The sequence below is a fragment of the Caloenas nicobarica genome, chromosome 11, assembly GCF_036013445.1.
Source record: "Caloenas nicobarica isolate bCalNic1 chromosome 11, bCalNic1.hap1, whole genome shotgun sequence".
Taxonomy (NCBI): domain Eukaryota; kingdom Metazoa; phylum Chordata; class Aves; order Columbiformes; family Columbidae; genus Caloenas; species Caloenas nicobarica.
This window is the reverse complement of record NC_088255.1, coordinates 13,790,288-13,808,804: the sequence shown is the minus strand read 5'-3', so window position 1 is coordinate 13,808,804 and position 18,517 is coordinate 13,790,288. Positions and strand designations below refer to the sequence as shown.

The 18,517-nt window shown below is 38.1% G+C and overlaps 1 protein-coding gene across 2 annotated transcripts; it reads right to left on the bottom strand.

Annotated features, from left to right (window-relative positions):
- Nucleotides 1–1,029: 1,029 nt before the first annotated feature.
- On the bottom strand, nt 1,030–17,985 carry TMF1 (TATA element modulatory factor 1). 2 transcript variants are annotated; one of them, XM_065642568.1, is made up of 17 exons: nt 17,723–17,985; nt 13,984–15,224; nt 13,101–13,204; nt 12,095–12,221; nt 11,049–11,154; nt 10,266–10,408; nt 9,483–9,649; nt 9,169–9,325; nt 8,595–8,687; nt 7,824–7,980; nt 6,888–7,080; nt 6,493–6,562; nt 6,317–6,409; nt 5,101–5,211; nt 4,315–4,461; nt 3,607–3,732; nt 1,030–2,746 (listed from the first exon to the last, which is right to left on the bottom strand). In XM_065642568.1, the coding sequence occupies exons 1-17, from the start codon at nt 17,862–17,864 to the stop codon at nt 2,603–2,605; spliced, it is 3,321 nt and encodes a 1,106-aa protein (XP_065498640.1). In that variant the 5' UTR covers nt 17,865–17,985; the 3' UTR covers nt 1,030–2,602. The 2 variants fall into 2 exon arrangements, with proteins under 2 accessions (XP_065498640.1, XP_065498641.1); XM_065642569.1 differs by lacking the exon at nt 1,030–2,746 and having other exon boundaries at nt 3,673–3,744.
- Nucleotides 17,986–18,517: the final 532 nt, after the last annotated feature.

Sequence of the window (18,517 nt, the reverse complement as noted above, 5' to 3'; positions counted from 1 at the left end):
TTTCATAAGGACTATTCAAAAATAATATACTTAAGCAGAAGTGGATATTAGTATTCTGACCGAAGGCCTTTCATTCTGTGTGTTACTCTTCTAGGCAATCTCAGCAATAGCAATGAACTTAAGGTGCCCTAGTAGACATTAATCTTAACGATTCTTCAAAACAAGCATACAAGATTTCTACCAAAGATGATCAAAACAGAATACTTTATAAAGTTCGTTACCTTCCAACAGCTGCTTTGTTTTCTAAGGCTTTGATGATTAAGACACAGCAGGCCATCTGATTCTCATGGAATAGTAAAGGTTGCACTAAAGGGGAATAAAGAATCCAAAAATACTAAGTACAAATATTTACATCTACTTTTGGAAATTTTTTTTAAAAACTAATATTCTGACAAATGCTTTTATAGCTAAATGCTGACTGTATGTTAAAATTTACTATTTACCTAAGCTCTTCCCAAAAACTCAAGGTAGTTGGAGACATACGCCAAACGGCACCTTGTGCCAGCCCCTCAGGAGCATTTACTCACACATGACACAGGAAATGTTACCTTCAAAAGCACTGGCAGCAATAGGTCCAAATAAAAGTTCAAAGGATTTTTTTTCTTTTAAGAGTGCTGCATTTGTATACCAAAGATGTAAAAAAAAAAAAAAAAAAAAAAAAGAGAGACAATCAGCAATTTATTGATTTGCTGGAGTAGAAGAAGCTGAATAAATTTCTTATCTTTGACCATCATAAAAAGTTGTTTTCTTAAGAAAAGGCTGAACTTCTAACATTTGCACATCATAATTCTAATACACAGCAAATCAGTAAGTTCCAACAAGTGGTTTTATAAGTAGTGTGGTGGTTGGTTTGTTTGTTTTTTAAACTCAGAACAACGAGCCTTAATATGAAGGCAAAATGTTAAATTCTGGGGGTTTTTTTAGAAGAAAAATGGTTCACCTTGGTTTCCAAAACTGAAACTAAGAATAAGAGGGTAGTTCCTTCCCACCATCCCAAGAAAAAAGAAAGAAAAAAAGAGGAAAAAAAAAAAGAATAAAAGTCTTTTATTTTATTAAAGTAGTTAAAAGGTTCTATGACAGATGGGGGGTTAAGACAAATTGTAGTGTTCTTGCTCTATTGCTTTATTGAAATTCTTAGAATAACTGCCTGAATCTCAAATTGAACTAGGCTTTTCCACAAATATACCCTTGCTGTGCAACTTCAGTGACTAACGGTTCTCCCAATCAGAAATAAACCCCTAACACACATTTAAAAAGTCATGTTACTGAGAGGCTTCTCTCCAGAAGCAATTTTTTATCGTTCCCATCCTTTGTCTCTCTCACTCCACTGAATGCACAAGCAGGGACAGAGTTCTCTAACACAAATTACAACGTGCACAGATGTGAAAGAAACCTCTGACAATAGAGGCAACGGTATGATAAGCAAAGAATTTCAATTGCCAAGTATTTCACACGAGTGCCTATCACAGCTACAGTTCTGCGATGTAGCAAAATATTTGCTGTCTGGAATGCAGAGGGAAGACGAAAGCTTCTTCCCCCGATTCTCAGCATTCCCAAGGGTTCCATTCAAACATTTCCTCTGACATTACCAAAAATGCAGCTAAACTTCAAGCTATTTGACCAATACCTTGCTTAAGGAATGGCATGAGAAATACTTTGCAGCCACTGGAGACTTGCTTGAAAACTATACTAAGTCACAGGACAATTTTGCAAAAAGTCTAAACCTTGCTACTTATATACAAGTAACCATGAGAGCAGCAGCAATTAATTATTAAAAAAAAAAATCTGCATTCTTTTGAACTATTTTAGTTACTGTTAGAAATCAGCATCCAAATCTAGAACAAATATTGAATAGTTCAGATTTCTGGTATTAAAAGTTGAACACATTTAGAATTAGCAGCAGAACTGCTGTCTCTAGACAGCTCATGAGACAACACAAGCAACATACAAGATGAAGCCGTAATTTATGAAGTCTCATTTGAGTCTCACACCCTGCTTAGAGGACTTAGGGTAGAATAGTCAGACTAATCTGATCTGTTTAAGAATAGAGAATTATCACCCTAACATGTTTAGATGTTGTGAGTACAAATATGAGATTTTCCTGTCATAAAAATACCCACCAATTATGCTCCAGACAGCAAGCCACTGCTATTTTGTTTTTAAAAATTTACTGATGAGATTTTAGAAAAACTCTTATCGAGAACACTTTAAAAATACTTTTAACATCATCTTCATAGATATCCAGAGTTTATGAATCCAGGGCTGCTTTAGGAAAACTCACGCCTTCCAGTGCTGGTCTCACAAAGTAACCATCATCATTTCTGCTACTGTTTACAAGTAAACTGGTCCACCGTTTAGCAAAAACTTAAATAAAGGGATGACTAAGAAAAAAAATTAAATATTGCACAAATAATTTAACTGCAGACAGTCCAAGACACTTAAAGCATTGATTTTTGTCAACATATGAACTCTATTATATAGTCACACTTTCTATAATACAGGTTTGTTTGGTTTTTTTTTTACAAGACGTTAAATTCAGCATTTACATAAACAATTATCTTTACAATCTGTTGTCATATAATGTTAAGAGTTCCAGCAGGAATTAATTTTGTCTTTGTTTTAAAAGTTCATCTATCTGAGTCTTGTACATGTTTTTCACATCTTCGAGATCCAGTCGCAGTTCTTCAGCTTCCTCTGCTTTCTCTCCATACATCTGAAGAATTGTATTGTATCTTTGATCCAAGTCCTGCAAGGACACGGGGTTTGTTATCTGACTGGTTTTCAACTTTAAAGTTGCTGCTAGGATAATGTTTTACACCACCAGGGAAAAGAAGCTTAGCATTATTTTATCAAAATATAACTACTTTATAATGAAGCACACAGTAAACTCTTCAAAAATACTTTATGCTTTGAGTCTCTGAATATGGGTAGATTTATAATCTAGATACAAAAGGAAGATATTCCAAAGATTCTTGACTAGGAAGAATTAGGGCTTGCATTGGAGGACGTACTGAAGCACCTTGAAGTTCCACTGCTATAAGCATTAAAAGACAATTAGTAAACTGCACTAAGTTTTACTACAGGAATGACCACAGTTTGTGAAAGATTTCACTGGGAAATTTAACATTCTGTATTTAAAGAACAATGATAATTTCTAAAATTAATCCAAACCAATTTTCAATATTTCAATTTAAGTTCTTAAACATTCAGAGGATTAAAATATTTGCCCTGTTACCTGTATTGGTTCTGCACACTCATTAAGCTTCTGCATCAAACTCTCATAAATCCAGGTTATTTATCAAAACGTCCCCTCCTCTAAAAAGACTATGTCCAGACAAGTGTCTTAAATGAAACAAGAACATGTTCTCTCCCCGATTTAGCGTGCAATCTTATGCACAGCGCACATTTCTAACAACTGCATTTTGAAGTGACTAGGTAGTCACAGAGTAGGCATTTTCAGATCCTACTACATAAAAAAACCCTCAGGCTCTTCGGTCATTTATGATTAAGGACAGATTGGAATACGATCCTAAATTCATAGGGGTATTCCAGAGAAACCTCAAGTATGTCAGTTTTACATCAAATTTACAACAGAAATACACTTACCTTTAACTGCGTGCGTAATTTTGGTATTTCTTTCACTTTTTCTTCAAGCTCATCATTTTGATTTGTTAATTTAACCAGTTCTTCTGCCATTATTGATCGAGTTTTCTCAAGGTTCCCAATTTCTAGCTAAGGTAAACACTTAACAATTAGGAGGAGGAAAGAATTTACTGTATTTATAAAATACCGTATCAAAATATTTTGATACAGTAACTAAGGCTTTTTCTTAACTCAGACTATGAAACAGCACGCCCTGGAAGCATTCTCACTTTCTTCTCAAATCTGATCAGTGTTTGTGGGTTTGTTTGTTGGTGTGTTTTGGTTTTGGTTTTGTTTGGGGGGAGGGCGGTGGTGTGTATTTTTGTTTGGTTGTTTTTTTCTTTTGTCTTTGTTTTTTCTTTTTCTTTTTTTCATATAGGCAAGTTCAGTTTTCTTTATAGGTCCTTGCCAAAACAAAAGGAAGCAACAAATCCTTCTCTTGCTCTTCCCTTCTTCCCTACACAGACCTCCAGTGGCTATCCTGGTTAACAGAATTGTCATGAAAGGGGAAGAGCGAATACAGTCTGCTGTGAGTAGAAAGATCAAGCTTTCTGAATATAAAATGGATTGCATGTATTTTATATTGAACATAAAACCCACAGATAATATTGATTGCATTAGTATTTACACTTATACATGCTGTGTTTGGTTAGATAAGACTAACTACAGTACCTGCAGATGTGAAATCTCTCCTTCTCTCAGTTTTAGCTGTGATTGAAGGTTTTCAATTATACTTGAACCTGCTCCCATCCTTATAGCGTCATAAAGATTGCTCCCACTAGTAGCTATTGGCCCAAATGAGTGATCATGAGGATCATCCTACAAACAAAAGGTTAGAAAAGCTTAAAGTTAGACAAAAATGTGCACCCTTTGGAATCTTCCCCCCCACAAAGTATTATTTCATTTAAGATTTAAAATTATATTGTTACTAGGCAAGTATTTCAATGCTTATAGTTTGTTTTTAAAACAAAAGCTTAAGGTGAAAAGGTACAATTTGAGATAGCTCCTTACTGGAAAGTTCTTGTCACCTATACAAGTGTCATTTAACTGGGACATCAATAACCGGATCCATAGGAAAGCAGCAGACTTCACACAGACCACAACAGTCAGTGATACTGTCCAGAGTTGTGCCCTAAACCAGGGTTGCTAGTCAAAATAAATCAATTGATTTGACTCCTACTAGCGTTATTCAAGTCTTCTAGATGAAATTAGACACGTGAACTCAGCACCAATACACATATGTATTACTCTGCAATAGAAGCACCAGTTTTACACTCTTTTTCATGGATGTTTTACAATCATAGACATCTTGTAAGCAGGTTTGAGCCATTTCTGCATAGGAATTACCTCACCTAAGGCCAATATACTCTTGAAGAGTCATTTTCTACATTAATAAAAGTTCTTGAAGAGGACAAAAAGCAGTCTGTCAAAACAGTCAATATAATTGATATATAATACCTGTGAGAGGAAAGATGTCTGAAGACCTGCCATGTCAACTCCACTTATGGAACTAGAGCGTGACATAGTTGGAGTACTTGAAACAGTTTCAACTGTAAATGACTTCCGATCCTAAGGAAAAAATCACCAACAAAAAAGCCACCAACAAAACCCACACCCATACAATATCACCAGTTAAATAAAGAAAAAAGTTTACAAGATGGTGGAAGACAGATTCTGTAAAGAACATACTGCCCTTTTCCACCAACAACTACAGAACATAATGTGACAGATAACCTCTCCCCTTCCTCCACCTCAAAACACATGGAAGTTCAACAATGAAGAATTACTGTGTTACTAACACTTCCAGTCTATTAACACATACAAATCCTCAGACTTTTCAGGAAAACAAAGAAGTTGCAAATTACACCAAAATAATTTCTCTTTTAAGCAGCCAAGGCAGACTGAGAGGCAATTTTGCACACCCAAACATATCACATGAAGAATACCCTAAAGCCAGAAGTATGTCTCTTTTTAAAATGCATGTTAATATATATATTTTTAAATAATGTGTATTAATTCAATTCTGAGATTTTCCACGTGCTAATACCTTACTGACACACTTTCCAAACAGACTAACCTCTTTTTAGAGGCAGCATCTGAATGCATGCTAGCTTCTGAAGGATAGAGCACTTAGATTTTAGACCTGGAGATGGTAAGAAACCACTAACAGAAACAGTTTTACTTGAATATCAACTGCTAATTACGAGTAACAAAGTTACTGACTATTGGGGACTGTTCTGTGATTTGCGACTTAAGCTGGAAAGCATGTGGTACATTACACAGGGTCAAGTTAACTGCAAAACAGGAATTTGGTGGAAGCAATGCTAGTGGATTTGAGCAAAGAAAACAAGTAGCTTCATAAGGAAAGGAATCACAGAGCATTTTAAAAAATATCAGGTGATTAAGCCAATCATTATCCATATTTTATCTCTTCTCAGGTTAAATAGACTATTAGTCAAGACCCACTTCAGTGAGTATCGCACAAGGGCTTATTTCACTGAAGATAAAAGGCATTCACAATAAGGAAAAGCCAAGTCTGTAATGCATAGGCTGACAGTTATACACTGTACTGCTCCAAGTCCATTTTGTTGATTGCAATAGTTTCGGGTTCTAGATAGCTACTGAAATAATCATAGTATCAATAAGATTGAACAGAAATGTTAGGTATTGGTACCTTCTCCTTTGCTGCTTCTTGCACAAAAATTGCCTTCTTTCTTTCCTGTTCAACTTTCATCTTCTCCATTTCTAACTGAGTAGCAAGCAGCGTCTGCAAAAATAAATACAGGTTGTTAGCCTCCTGCTAGCTCAGTCCTCAATGATAACATAGCTTAAAGCTGAAGTGGGCAATACCTTTTCTTTCTTTGCATCTTCCAAGGTTTTTGCATACTCATCTTTGAGCCCTTCTAGTTCAACCTCATATCTACAATAAGGAAAGAAAGTAAATAAATATTCTGTGTTTACTTTAGATCCATATACTTTTAGAACATAGTTTCAAGGCTGTAAAACATTATGAAAGTAACATACTTCAGACAATCTCTAGCACGAAACAAAACATCTTTAGCAAGCTGCGTGACTTTATCAAAAGCTGTCTATCATTTTGCAGAGTCCAGAGTCATATCAACATTCAAAAGAATCAAGTCTTCCAACTTGCAGAGATCTGCTGCAGATGGTTATGTACAGGATGGCTTACTCCTCCATTCCACTACAATTTTAAAGAAATGCTGCTAACCAAAAATGCAACTCACCTACTGTTTTCATTTTCCATTTTCTTCAACCTGTTTCTCTCCACTTCTAGCTGAGCCTGAAGGCGTGTATTTTCTTGCCTTAAAAGACTATTCTGAGATTCAGTAGAAGACATCTGAATTTTATTAGAAAGAAGTTCTTCTGTGGCAGCCCGTTCTCTCTCAGCAGCTGCTGCTAGAAGAGTTTGAGACTCACCTAATATTAAGAAAAACAAGGAATTTAACTTTTTTGATCAAATATCTCTAATATGGACCAATTATTTAAGCATCAAAATGGATTTTTTTAAATGAAACTATTTTTTCTTTTAAAAACAAACAAACCACACCCCCAGAACTGTCTTCTGTTGTAAAGGAAATGAAATATTTTTCACCATACAGTCAGAGGAACAAAGCAATGCAGAACAAGGAGACTTCATACTCTTCTAGAATGCAATATATAGCTACAGATTGCCTCCAGAAAAGAAGTAATTTCTCTAGGTCCACCTTTGGGTGTTTTCTGCATTTTTCATTTAAAATAATAGATTCCTACTGTATCAACAAATACATGTCTCATTACCTATGCAGTTGAGTAAGTAAATGATTCAAGCCTTTATAATACAGAATCTAAGCCCCACGCTTGACAACTGTAAATGCTGATGTACTTTCAGCATCTCAACGTCCATCATTCCTTTAGATGCTGTAAGAACACATACACTTTAACACCTTTATCTTACAATCTTATGTTACACCGTGTTTTAAAGAGAATCAGTGAATTACCTGTCCAAGAACCTTGGCAGAACACCCCACACACCATTTCCTTACAGAAAAGCATTTTGTGCTCATCTCTCCTGGCCCACCACCTAAGCTTTGGGTAAGTGTCAAGCCCTTTTCATTGACCTTCAGCCACCTCACAGCTACATCAAGACCCTCACTGTTCAGTAAAAGCTAAAAACATCTTACCAAGCCTGTCGGAAAGATTCTTTTCCAATTTTTCCCACGCAGAGGTTTGTGCTCCCAGTGTGGCTTGCAGATTTTCTATCTGCCGGAGAAGTGGTCGTGTAGCAGATGTAACACTTTGACTTAGTTCTTGGTTCCGGCTCTCTGCTTCTTGGAGCCTCTGAAATCACAAATTAAATATAATTAAGCTTTAAAATCACATGACAGATTAAAAGATTAATACAGAATTCAGCCAAACATGTAACAGTTGCTTTGCACACTAAAATTGATATGTTCAGATTCACAGCAAAGTGTGAAATTTCTAGACAGAAGCCTAACATTTTTAGATACATGACAGAGCAACAGCCCAGAAATTTACATTTCAAGAGCCTTCTGAACATCACTTGAAACACTTTGGCAACAATCTACCTATCTTCTGGACCTTACCAACAAGAAAAATATCCTTAAGAAGCAGCTAAAGAGTAATTTAAAACATATTTGCTAGCAATTTTAGAGGACTATTAAAAGAATAATGGCTGTACTTTGTCTTATACTAAAAGGATAGCATTACAGTTAAAAGCCATCATAATAATTATATTCTGTTTTCAACATGTGATTAAAAAAACCATTTCCTTTAATATTCTTATTGTTGTTCTACACAGGACAAATATTGCAGGTAACCAGGGGAAAAAAGGTCTCTTTTTCAGGCTATTAATGTCATACTAGCATTTCATTTTCAGTTTTTAGAAGACCTCCTTGCAGATACAAGTTGTCATCATCTATTTGCTACAGTACCTCTTGTAGTTCACCAATTTCCTGGCGTAAATAGTCTTCTTTTCTTGCTGCCTGCTGTTCTGATCGTTGCAGTGCTAGTCTCAGGTCTGCCACCTAAATAATCAAGACATCATCACTAATCTCTTGCTAGAAGTTATAGTACCACCTATTCATTGCGAGAGTCCTACACCATGTTTAAACGCTGTTAGCCAGGGTATATATGTTTACAAGTTAAAGGCTTAAGTTTTGCATTCACACAAATGGTTACACCCATTTACCTATCACTAAACATTTTAACTAAATTTCTTGAACTTTGCATCACAGTAAGAGCACTACAAACTTAACACAGAGCCTGCCAAAGTCCCTTTATTTAGACAAGGAAAATTTAAAGTATTTTTATATAAAATTAAAATTTTAAAGCTTAGCACAACTACCACTAAACACTGAACAAGTTCACAGGAAATAAATCCCTTGGGTATTTGGTAAGTACACAAAAATGAGTTCCACCTTACATTGCAACTGCTTCATTATGCCAGATGTACACACCATCCATTTGTTTAATGAAAAAGTTTTATTCACTGCATTTAAGACTCACCTGAATTGCCAAAGCTTCTTGTTGCTGTCGTGCCTCATCCTGGGCCTTCTCCAGAGCTAACCCAAGCTCTTCCTTTGCCTTCATTTCCCGACTCAGGGCTGCTTCTTGTGCCTCACTGTCCTTTGTAGCATTAGCTTTATGAAGATCTGCAAGTTCCCTGGGGATAAAAAAAAAAAAAAAAAAAGCAAAACTTTTTACAGTTCATACAATACCAAAAACTTCATTTATGTATTAACATTTCACAAGCACTGCACAAGAAATAGACACAGAAGCTGAATGTATGACTGAAGACACGCACGCAAGTATCTGCTTACTTGTATGCACTGTCAAGCGCCGCCTGGACACTTCTGTTCCGTTCTTCAAGGTCTTCCACTTCAGCTTGAAGTTTAGCAAGATCCTTTTCTTGTCGCTCTACAACACTGTTCAGTTGTTTAATGCTGTCTCGATGTTGCTTCTCAAGGTCTTCCTTGCCATCAAGCACCTATTAGAGTGTAAACAAGAAGCATGAGACTAATCCCAGTAGGTGGGGTACACAAGGCCATTTGAGGACAGTGACAACTGTGGCAATCAATTCAGGTTGAAGTTACACAAAATGATTAAACCGATCTAACAGCTGCCAAAAGAGAAAGGTTTTGCTCCCCCATCTTCCTCAGAGGAGGGGGCTCTTCATTACTACAACTTCACATACTTCCTTATACTTGGTCTGCTGCTTGTAAGGTCTTGCTTGATTCAATCACTAACCGAGCAAAAACACCGTCCAAATTTTGCTGGTTCAGGTTTTCCAACTAAAATTTAGTGTGCTGAATTTGGTCAGCCCACCTGAGAACCAGCAGTGCAAATGCAAACAAGCAGCTGGAAAGATACCTGACCACAATTTTAAAGTGCTCTGAGAACACACCGAGAAATCACAACTCAGCGTTCCAATAATACAAATAGAGAAGTCTCCCAGGAAAACAAACAAACAAAAAAACTCCACCAAACCAAACAAAAAAACCCAAACAAACAACAACAACAACCCAGTCTACCTAGAGCACCCCCAAAAGGCTACTCTGCAGCTAATATAAAAAGCTTTTTAAAAAACATCCTGAATATCTCACCTGTTTTAAATGCTGCAACTCCTCTTCCAATTCCTTAATCTTTTTGTTCTGTTTCGTGTTAATATTTTCCCTCTCTTTCTCTTTGGCTCTTAATTTCTTAATAATGTTGGAATTGTGCAGCTGCTGTTTGGAAAGCTTTTCTCCTGTGAAGAAAATGAACACAAAGCTAGGGCACATCGCTGTTATTCTACAAACTCTCCCTATTCACACCTTCCCCTGCTCTCCAGTATCACGAAAATAATAATCGAATATATATGGAAATACTTACATTTTGCCATGCAAGTTCTTAAGTTTTTAATTTACCCAATCCTAAAATGACCTTGCTACCCTAAGCTATAGTGAGATAGGACAAGTACTGAAAGGCTTTGAAAATAAAGCAAATGAGCTCATCATATCAGGTAAAAAAAAACCAAAATAGCCTGTTCATTTAGTAACTGTATTTTACTTCTAAAATTGAAAAGTAGTAAGGGAGACACTGTAGAAATGTCATGAACAATGCCCTAGTTAGATTTCTACTGAACAGAAGATGAGTGTTGTACTGTATGCTGGTTTTAGCTCCCAGCACCTTTGAATGCACACCACAGGAAGCAGCCCTTGAGCCATGTGTATGCGACTCATCCCTCCTGTTGCTCTTTGCTATTAACCAAACGGTTCAAATGTTCAGAAACATCCAACATGCTTCAAATGTTGTATTTTTCCAACATACAGAAGACTCATATGTGAAGACAGTACATTTCTAATTATCCTACAAATTTTTACTATTAAAAATGTCTTAACTCTCACCTTCCTCCATTAATCCTTTGATTTGCTCTTCTTTTTCTTTCAGTAATTCAGCAGTTTCATTTGTATTAAGTCTAGTAGCCAGTTCTTCTTTAACAGTCTTTACTTCCTAAATAATAGGATAAAATACTTAGAACCATTTATTAAAATATATATAGGGAAAAATGCACAGTAATTACACTGATCACCTTTTTCTTCTCCCCTTGCTGTCAAAAGGCTTTTCTTTCAAAACAATTTAGGTTGGAAAGGAACTTTGGAGATTACCTGATCAGATCAGATTGCTCAGAGCCTTATTCCATCAAGTTTTAAAATACTCTGAGCATTGAGACTTCTCTGTACAATTTGTTCCAGCTCCTCCTTTCATTTCATCTTCTACACTTTAAACTTTTGCAATATAGTAAGAACAAACTTATATTCACATACGGGTATCAGATTTTTTTTTTCTATTTCGGCTTACTACTGTGCCAACACAGTAACACATACAGTCAAAAAAAAACTGTGATTTTTTTTTTCCCTGTTATGGATTTTAATTTAGTTATTGCAGACTAGCAGTAAGTGGGAGAAATTTAATGCTGTGATACCAGGTCAAGAACATTTAAACTCCATTAACTTTGTTGCTGCAGACTTCTTTGCTCATTCCAAACCAATCCATTATCAGGCCTTGATTTTCCTACCAGTTAACCCTCTAAAGAAGCCATTCCCATTCTTCACCACTTCCCCAGGCCATTTTTCTCCCTCACACCAATGCAAATGCATAAATGGGTACAAGGTAAATTAGAGCAGATATTAAACTTTTTTCCCCAAACCAAACTAACTTAAATGAGTTCTCCAACTTGGTTCACAATACAGCTGCACAAATACATGTGTCAAGACAAGGAAACAGCAAGCATCCTGGCAGGCTGGAACCAGCTTTTGCTGGTTACTAATACCGTGAGACAGCACTTGTCAGTCTCATGCTTTTCCCTAGCTTAATTTTTATGAATTTACCACAAGAAATTTAATAGTGTTCCGAAACAATAAAGATTCCTTTCACTAAAAAGCCAAAATACCTTTTTTGCTGCATCTCTTTCTTTGCAGGCTAGCTGGAGCTTCTTTTCAGCATCTGCAATCCGCTGAGCAAACTCCTCTTTAAGAGATGAAAGGCTACTGCTCTCTTCTTTCATTCTGAACATTTCACTACATTTAAAATTAACATTTCAGAACAGTTGCACAGTTATGACATCCCAAAGCAGTTTGCAACAGGTTATCTTAAATGCTTTTAAAATGTGTTTGTTTTGGTTTTGTTTGTTCAGGTTTTTTTAATTATAATTTAATTTACACGTTAAACAGAAGTATTTTTTTGTTTTGTTTTTTTTACACATCTATATTAGAAGTACTAATCAAAGATCTTTATTAGTTTGGAAATTACCTGTGAAAACAATGAAATGCTTGATTTACCTTAAATGTTTTGTCCCTTAATCAGGTTCTTTCTGATTAACCATAGGGCCCAGGGCAAGTGATTAAAAGTACTTTTAAGTTAAGATCGATTTAGTCATTAAATAATAGCTTCAGATATTATCTGTAAATTCAACTTTTTTTTTCTTTTAATTTTAACTGAATTAAATAATGAATTCAAGTTTTTCCCCTACACCCAGCCCTTTTACCACACATTCACTGCTACATTTTCATCAGCAAATTACTTAGTAAATCAGGTTCACCCATCTGTATCAGAAAAGTCAGTCTCCCTTAATAACTGAATCCAGAATTATAACAAAGATCTTTATTAATAACTAAGTCTGACTCTACACATCTTTTTGTCATTCTTACTGCTTACTTAATGAAAAATGTCTCATTAGCCTCTTCCCAAGAGAAATTTTGGCCTCAAGAAATTATGTGTCTTTAAAAACAAATACCATCATACCACATGCAATCATTATTTCCACCTTTCCCAAACAGTGCACATCCCTTGCCACCTTTGTTCTAGTTATAAAGCTACTTGTTTTACAATATTCTTTACTGATCATATCACCATAAAGTTAGAGTTACACCCACTACTGTGTATATTTTCATACTTACTCTTTTAGGTTATCATATGCTTCTTCCAGACGCGCCTTTTCTTTACTAGTACTTAATAACTGTATTTCCCTCTTCTCCAGTTTCTCAGTTAATGACTCAATCATCTGGACAATGTTTTTACAGATAAAGATCACATGAATGGGACAATTAAAACACAAGAGGGGCAGGCTTCCCCTCCTCCCCACCATTCCCCCCCAGCACTATTTAAAGCTGAACTTGTCAATGTTTTTAGGAACTGGAGGTAAAAGTCAGTGAAGATTACCACGTTTCTGCCACATTAATGTAGAACTATGCAATACCTATCTAAACTAGCCATACAAATTTCTTTTAATCTATCCACTATTCTTAACTCTGCTCATCTTCATTAAAATGCATGGTGTACCTTCTTTTTAAAAGTAAATATTATTTCTGCTAAAAACAACCATTAGTTTATCTAGCAAAAAGGACTTATTTACACTACTGCTGTCCTCAAAGCACATGAATAATGCTCCTGAAACATCAAATTTTGACAGTTTGTAAGTTTGTGGAAGAAAATGCTTGCAAAAATACTTAAAGGAATCTCCTTCATCCTTCACAGAAAAAAATTGCACAAAAAAATTAAAATAATGTATTTGACTCATCAAGGCTTCCCGTTTGCTAGCATTACGCATAATTCACAATAACGATAACTAGGTGGATTAGGTGAAATCTGAAACTATTTGACCAGAAATTTCACCAGTATTCTTCCACTGCAGAAGATCAAGGATCGTTTTCTACAAGGTAAAGTAGTTCAGCATCAATTAATTCATTCAAATAAGGTGAAGCTAATACTTATATAAGGAGAAGATAGGAATTTCATTTGTAATTAAAGGGTGTGTTTGCATAAAAAACATTTTACAGTTACCTTTTTAAGCTCTTGCTTTTCAGTGTCCTCTTCTAACAAATTTTCAACAGCATCCTGCTGCGGCTCACTCTCCTCTTTCACAATCTGTTCTTCAAGAGTTTGCACAGTAGCAACCAAAACATCTGGCTGCTCAGAATTAACAGGGGTCGCGCTTCTCCCACTCTCTTCCATCTCAGCTTCCTCAGCATGTAAAACAGAAGTGTCAGTCAAGTTTTCGGATTTACTTTTCAGGGCATCAACCGTTTCCGTCTTTGGTGCAGAAGGACTGACAGCAACAGATGCTGAAGCAGAAGCCCTGCCCGATAATTCATCATCTGAATTTATTTCGCTTACACTTCTACTGTCTAAAGACTGTACACTGAATGAATCAATTCTTTCAAAAGCATCAGAAGAGCAGCAGCTCTCGGTCATTTTTTGAAAGTCATCCAAACGATTGTAATCTGCACACGCAGATGTAGATAAAAGCTGGAATGATGTTTGCATTAGGTGAAGACTGGATTTTGAATCTGCAGCTTCTTGTCTTGAACTTACTGAGCTCTCACTTATTACACTTTCATGGTCCAAAACTTCAATATCACTAGTTGTGGATGTCCCTGAGGAGAAAGTGCTAATTGGAGGTGACGGTGTATTGCTTTGCCTGTCCTCAGTCTTTCGCTCCTTTGTTTCCAAACCCATGTCTTTTGTACCTGCATTAAGAGGCTGCGAAGTGCTACCTGGTGCACCTCCTGTTCCATCCCCTCCAACACTGGATTTTTCATTAAGAGCATCTTCAGTTACTTCCAAATTTAGAGTGGACACCTTTTTGTCAGTAACTTCATTTGCACTTTCTTCGGGCTTGGCATTAGATTTAAGCACAGAATTCTCTTCTAATTTCTCATTGGGAATATCGAGGTTTTTCAAGTCCACTAGGCCAGCTACAGAGGAATCCTTCCCTTCTGCCTCTGTTGTCACTGGTACTTCCAGCTGACTGGGGTGCTGAGACTCCTTTAAAGTGTTTTTCACCTCCTCTTTGGGTCGCTGTGATTTGGCTGGAGGTTTGGATACCACTGGATTTTTTTGTATACTCTGAACATCTGTCGGAGAGAGAAAGGCACTGAAGAAGTTTTCGGATTCATCTACTACCGTCCTCCTCACTGGTTTAGTGATTGCTGTTGGTGATATTGACTGATTCTGTGGTTCTGTATTTGAACTTAAACCCCAGGAAGATGTATCCCATCCTCCACTTATGAGAGAATTTGTTCCTAAAACAATAAAAAGGAGACAGGTTAAGAACACTTAAAATGTCTTATTTTTCAGTATTTGTCTTTCTAGGTGCAACAGATCAGAAAATAATGTTTTCAGTGTCATATAACTTAAAGTGAACATTATATGTGACCACAAACAGCATTGGTTTTGTTACTACTTCCTTACAAAGCTTGGAACTGATTTTTAGACAAAGCAAGAGAAGCTTAAGAGACACACTAAGTAATTTGAAGACTTAAGGTGGACACAGACACCTCCAGAAAGTAGGAGTACCTGAATGGAACCAACTCGCTCACTCCCTGTTAAACAGTAACTTAAGCAAAGGCATAAAGAAACCATACACAAATTACACCACTAAATCCACGAGTGAAAATTTCAGAAGGACAGTGGTAAAGCGTCTGGGAAAGGGAAACAAGCCCACAGAGCATTCTGAAAGCTGTAAGGGCAAGTCTGAAGCCTATTCAGGCACAAAAAGCAAGCATTTCTCTTGCAAACGGAACGTGGTCTCCTGCTTCCTATAGTCAGAAGGGGCTGGGCAAAACAATCTGAAAAATTGTAGTTTACAGTAGAGAATTATACAGATTACGAAAGGAGGAAACAACTACTAAGTCTCAAAAGTCACATGCCAGCAGCACACAGACAAACACTTCACACACCATTACAGAAAGCAGGGGAAAAACACTTTAAATATTTGTAGAATTTACACTATAAGAAGGCTTCTTGACCTTTCAGTTTGCGACAGGCTTCATATTTTTCCTCACATACCAAGCAACAGCATGAAGCTGACAACACACATTGTCAGCAGCCCACCTGATAGCTTTCTTCTTCTCCTGGGGAGAAATACTGAATTGATTAGTTCTGAAGCTGACCTAAAATAACATAATGGTTCCTATTATTGTAGTTCTTGCAGGTTTTCCAAGACTTGTCAACAGCAAGGATAAGAAGAATTTTGGTATCAAATTTCAGTAGTGTCCCAAGTAAGAAAGGTTAATCAAAAGCTAATATCCAATTTGATTTTGTACCTACAAACATAATCTGGATAACGTAACTATTTCAGGCCACTTAAAAACAAGCTTGCTTTATACAGTAGCATCTATTAAAAAACACTGAGTTATACTACTTAAAGCAGACTACCATTTTCAGAAACTGTTAATAGCTATTGGCCTCAAGATCTCAAATTTAGATAATCACTGCTCTCCTTGCCAAAAATACTACAAACACCTGATTTATTACTACCTTGTTCATGACTCAATAGCTTCAGAAAAAGCCTTGTGAGTGAACTGTAACATTCAGAAAATATTTTGACTTCTTATAAAAATAAATACGCTTTCCCTGAAAAACAGACACAGGCTGATCTTTGCTGCTTTCCATATGAACTACAGAACTGCTATAAATACTAAGATATAAACCAAATTAAAAAATTGTTTGCATAAGACTGAAGTTTTAGGAAACTAAGCACAACACAGTCTTTCATAAACAATTTCTGTAATTTAAGACGACACAGGACTACATAAGTGGCTGCCGAGCCCTTGCTCCAACAGAGGGACAGGAGGCAAAACCGACCCTGTGCTTTGCTGAGTAACCAACTTAGAAAACACCTTTCATTGTTACAGCTTTCAATATTCAGAAATCTAACTCTGCTGTGGGTATACCTGGCAACAACCCCTCCCACAAATACATACATTTATTCTAGATATAGTCATAATAAGGACACCAATTCCAGATGACTTAGTTTCTCATCCTTTCCTTTCCTGTTAATTATGGGGGGAAAAGTTTCTAACAAGAGGGCTCCTTTTTGCTCTTGCGTTTCCAAACAGCAATTTAGGACCGATCATTCCTTCATGTTCTGCATTAGCACACGTACAAAGCAGACACTTCCCCATAACCAAACTATGACAGTTTTTCCACCAACACATTCCTCTCAACAGATGTTGAAGGATTATGAACTTAACACCACAAAAAAGTGGAAACTTCACTTGGTTTATGCGGACCAGACTTTCAGCTTCTTCATTGCTCTTCTTCTTGCAAAGAGCGAATCCATGCATGCCTCAGGAAGAAGCATAATTCCCTCCTTTTTTATTAAGTGAGCGGTTTTTATCACTTATTAGCCTCTCAGAAAACAAAACAAAACACAACGTCTTGAGAAACACGGGTATGAAGTGCAGTGCTCCCCATGCAACAAAAGCAGGACACAGGTGACAACCACCAGGAGCTGCGTGTGCTGCTGAGGTTTCCTCCGCTTTTTGTCAGTGTTATCGCCTGACCGGGGGGAACGAGAAGCACCACACGCGTGGCTGAGCCGGTTAAACCTCCACAAGCGTAACCCCCGCCCCGGGTTCAGGGGGGAGCCAGGGGAGGGGGCGCAGGAGGCGGGTGAGGGGCAGGCGGCGCCCCGGCCAACCCCGCCGCGAGGGCCGGGGCGGGCGCTGTGAGGCCGGGAGGCGAGGCGGGGGGGCTGGGGGCACGGCGAGGGCCGCTCGCTCTGACCCACACTCACCGTCGCCGTAGTCGGGGATGACGGCGTCGGCCCAGGGGCCCTCCTCGGCCTGGATGTCCAGCACACGGTCGATAGACTTCTGGGCCTGCGACAGCGCCTGCTTGGCGAAGCTGGACAGCTGCGAGGCGTTGAACCAGCTCATCCTCCGCGCTGCCCGGTCCCGCGGCACCGAGCCACAAGCACAGAGGCCGGTGCGGAGCGACCGGCCCCCAGAGCCCGCTCCCCGGCGGGGCCGGCGGCCGCGGCCTCGGGCTCGGGCTCGGCTCCGTGCGGGGCGGGAGGGGGGCAGCGCGGCCCCGCGCCTGCGCGCTGCCGGGCTCCACGTCGCAACGAGCTCAGGCGCAGCCGCCCGCCGGCCCCCTGAGACGTCACGAGAGGCGGGGCCGCGCCTTCCGCCTCGCTGCCCGCCATGGCGGAGGGCCGGCCCGGGCTGGCTTGCTGCTGTTGTGACAACTTTTAGATGTTAAAAAGTCAAGTTTTCATCCCGCTCTTAATCCTTCCTTCAGCCGGTTACCACAAATAACGAACCAAATATACGCCATTCTAAACCTCACGCTCTCAACTTGCTGCTTAAAGTCCCGCAGCTTATGAGGGGCCTTTAACGCTTCTAGAGGCTGCACAACACTTGAAAATCAGCTGTTTAAAAATTACAGCGGAGTGCCTCTCTTTTACTACAGGGTTCCAGTGCAAGGCTGGAAGATAGAAAGTTTAAAGACAGTTCATAGTTTAAAGATGCAAGTTTAAGCACAGCTGATGCATAATGTAAAACCAGAGAATTCAGGTTGAGGTATCCAG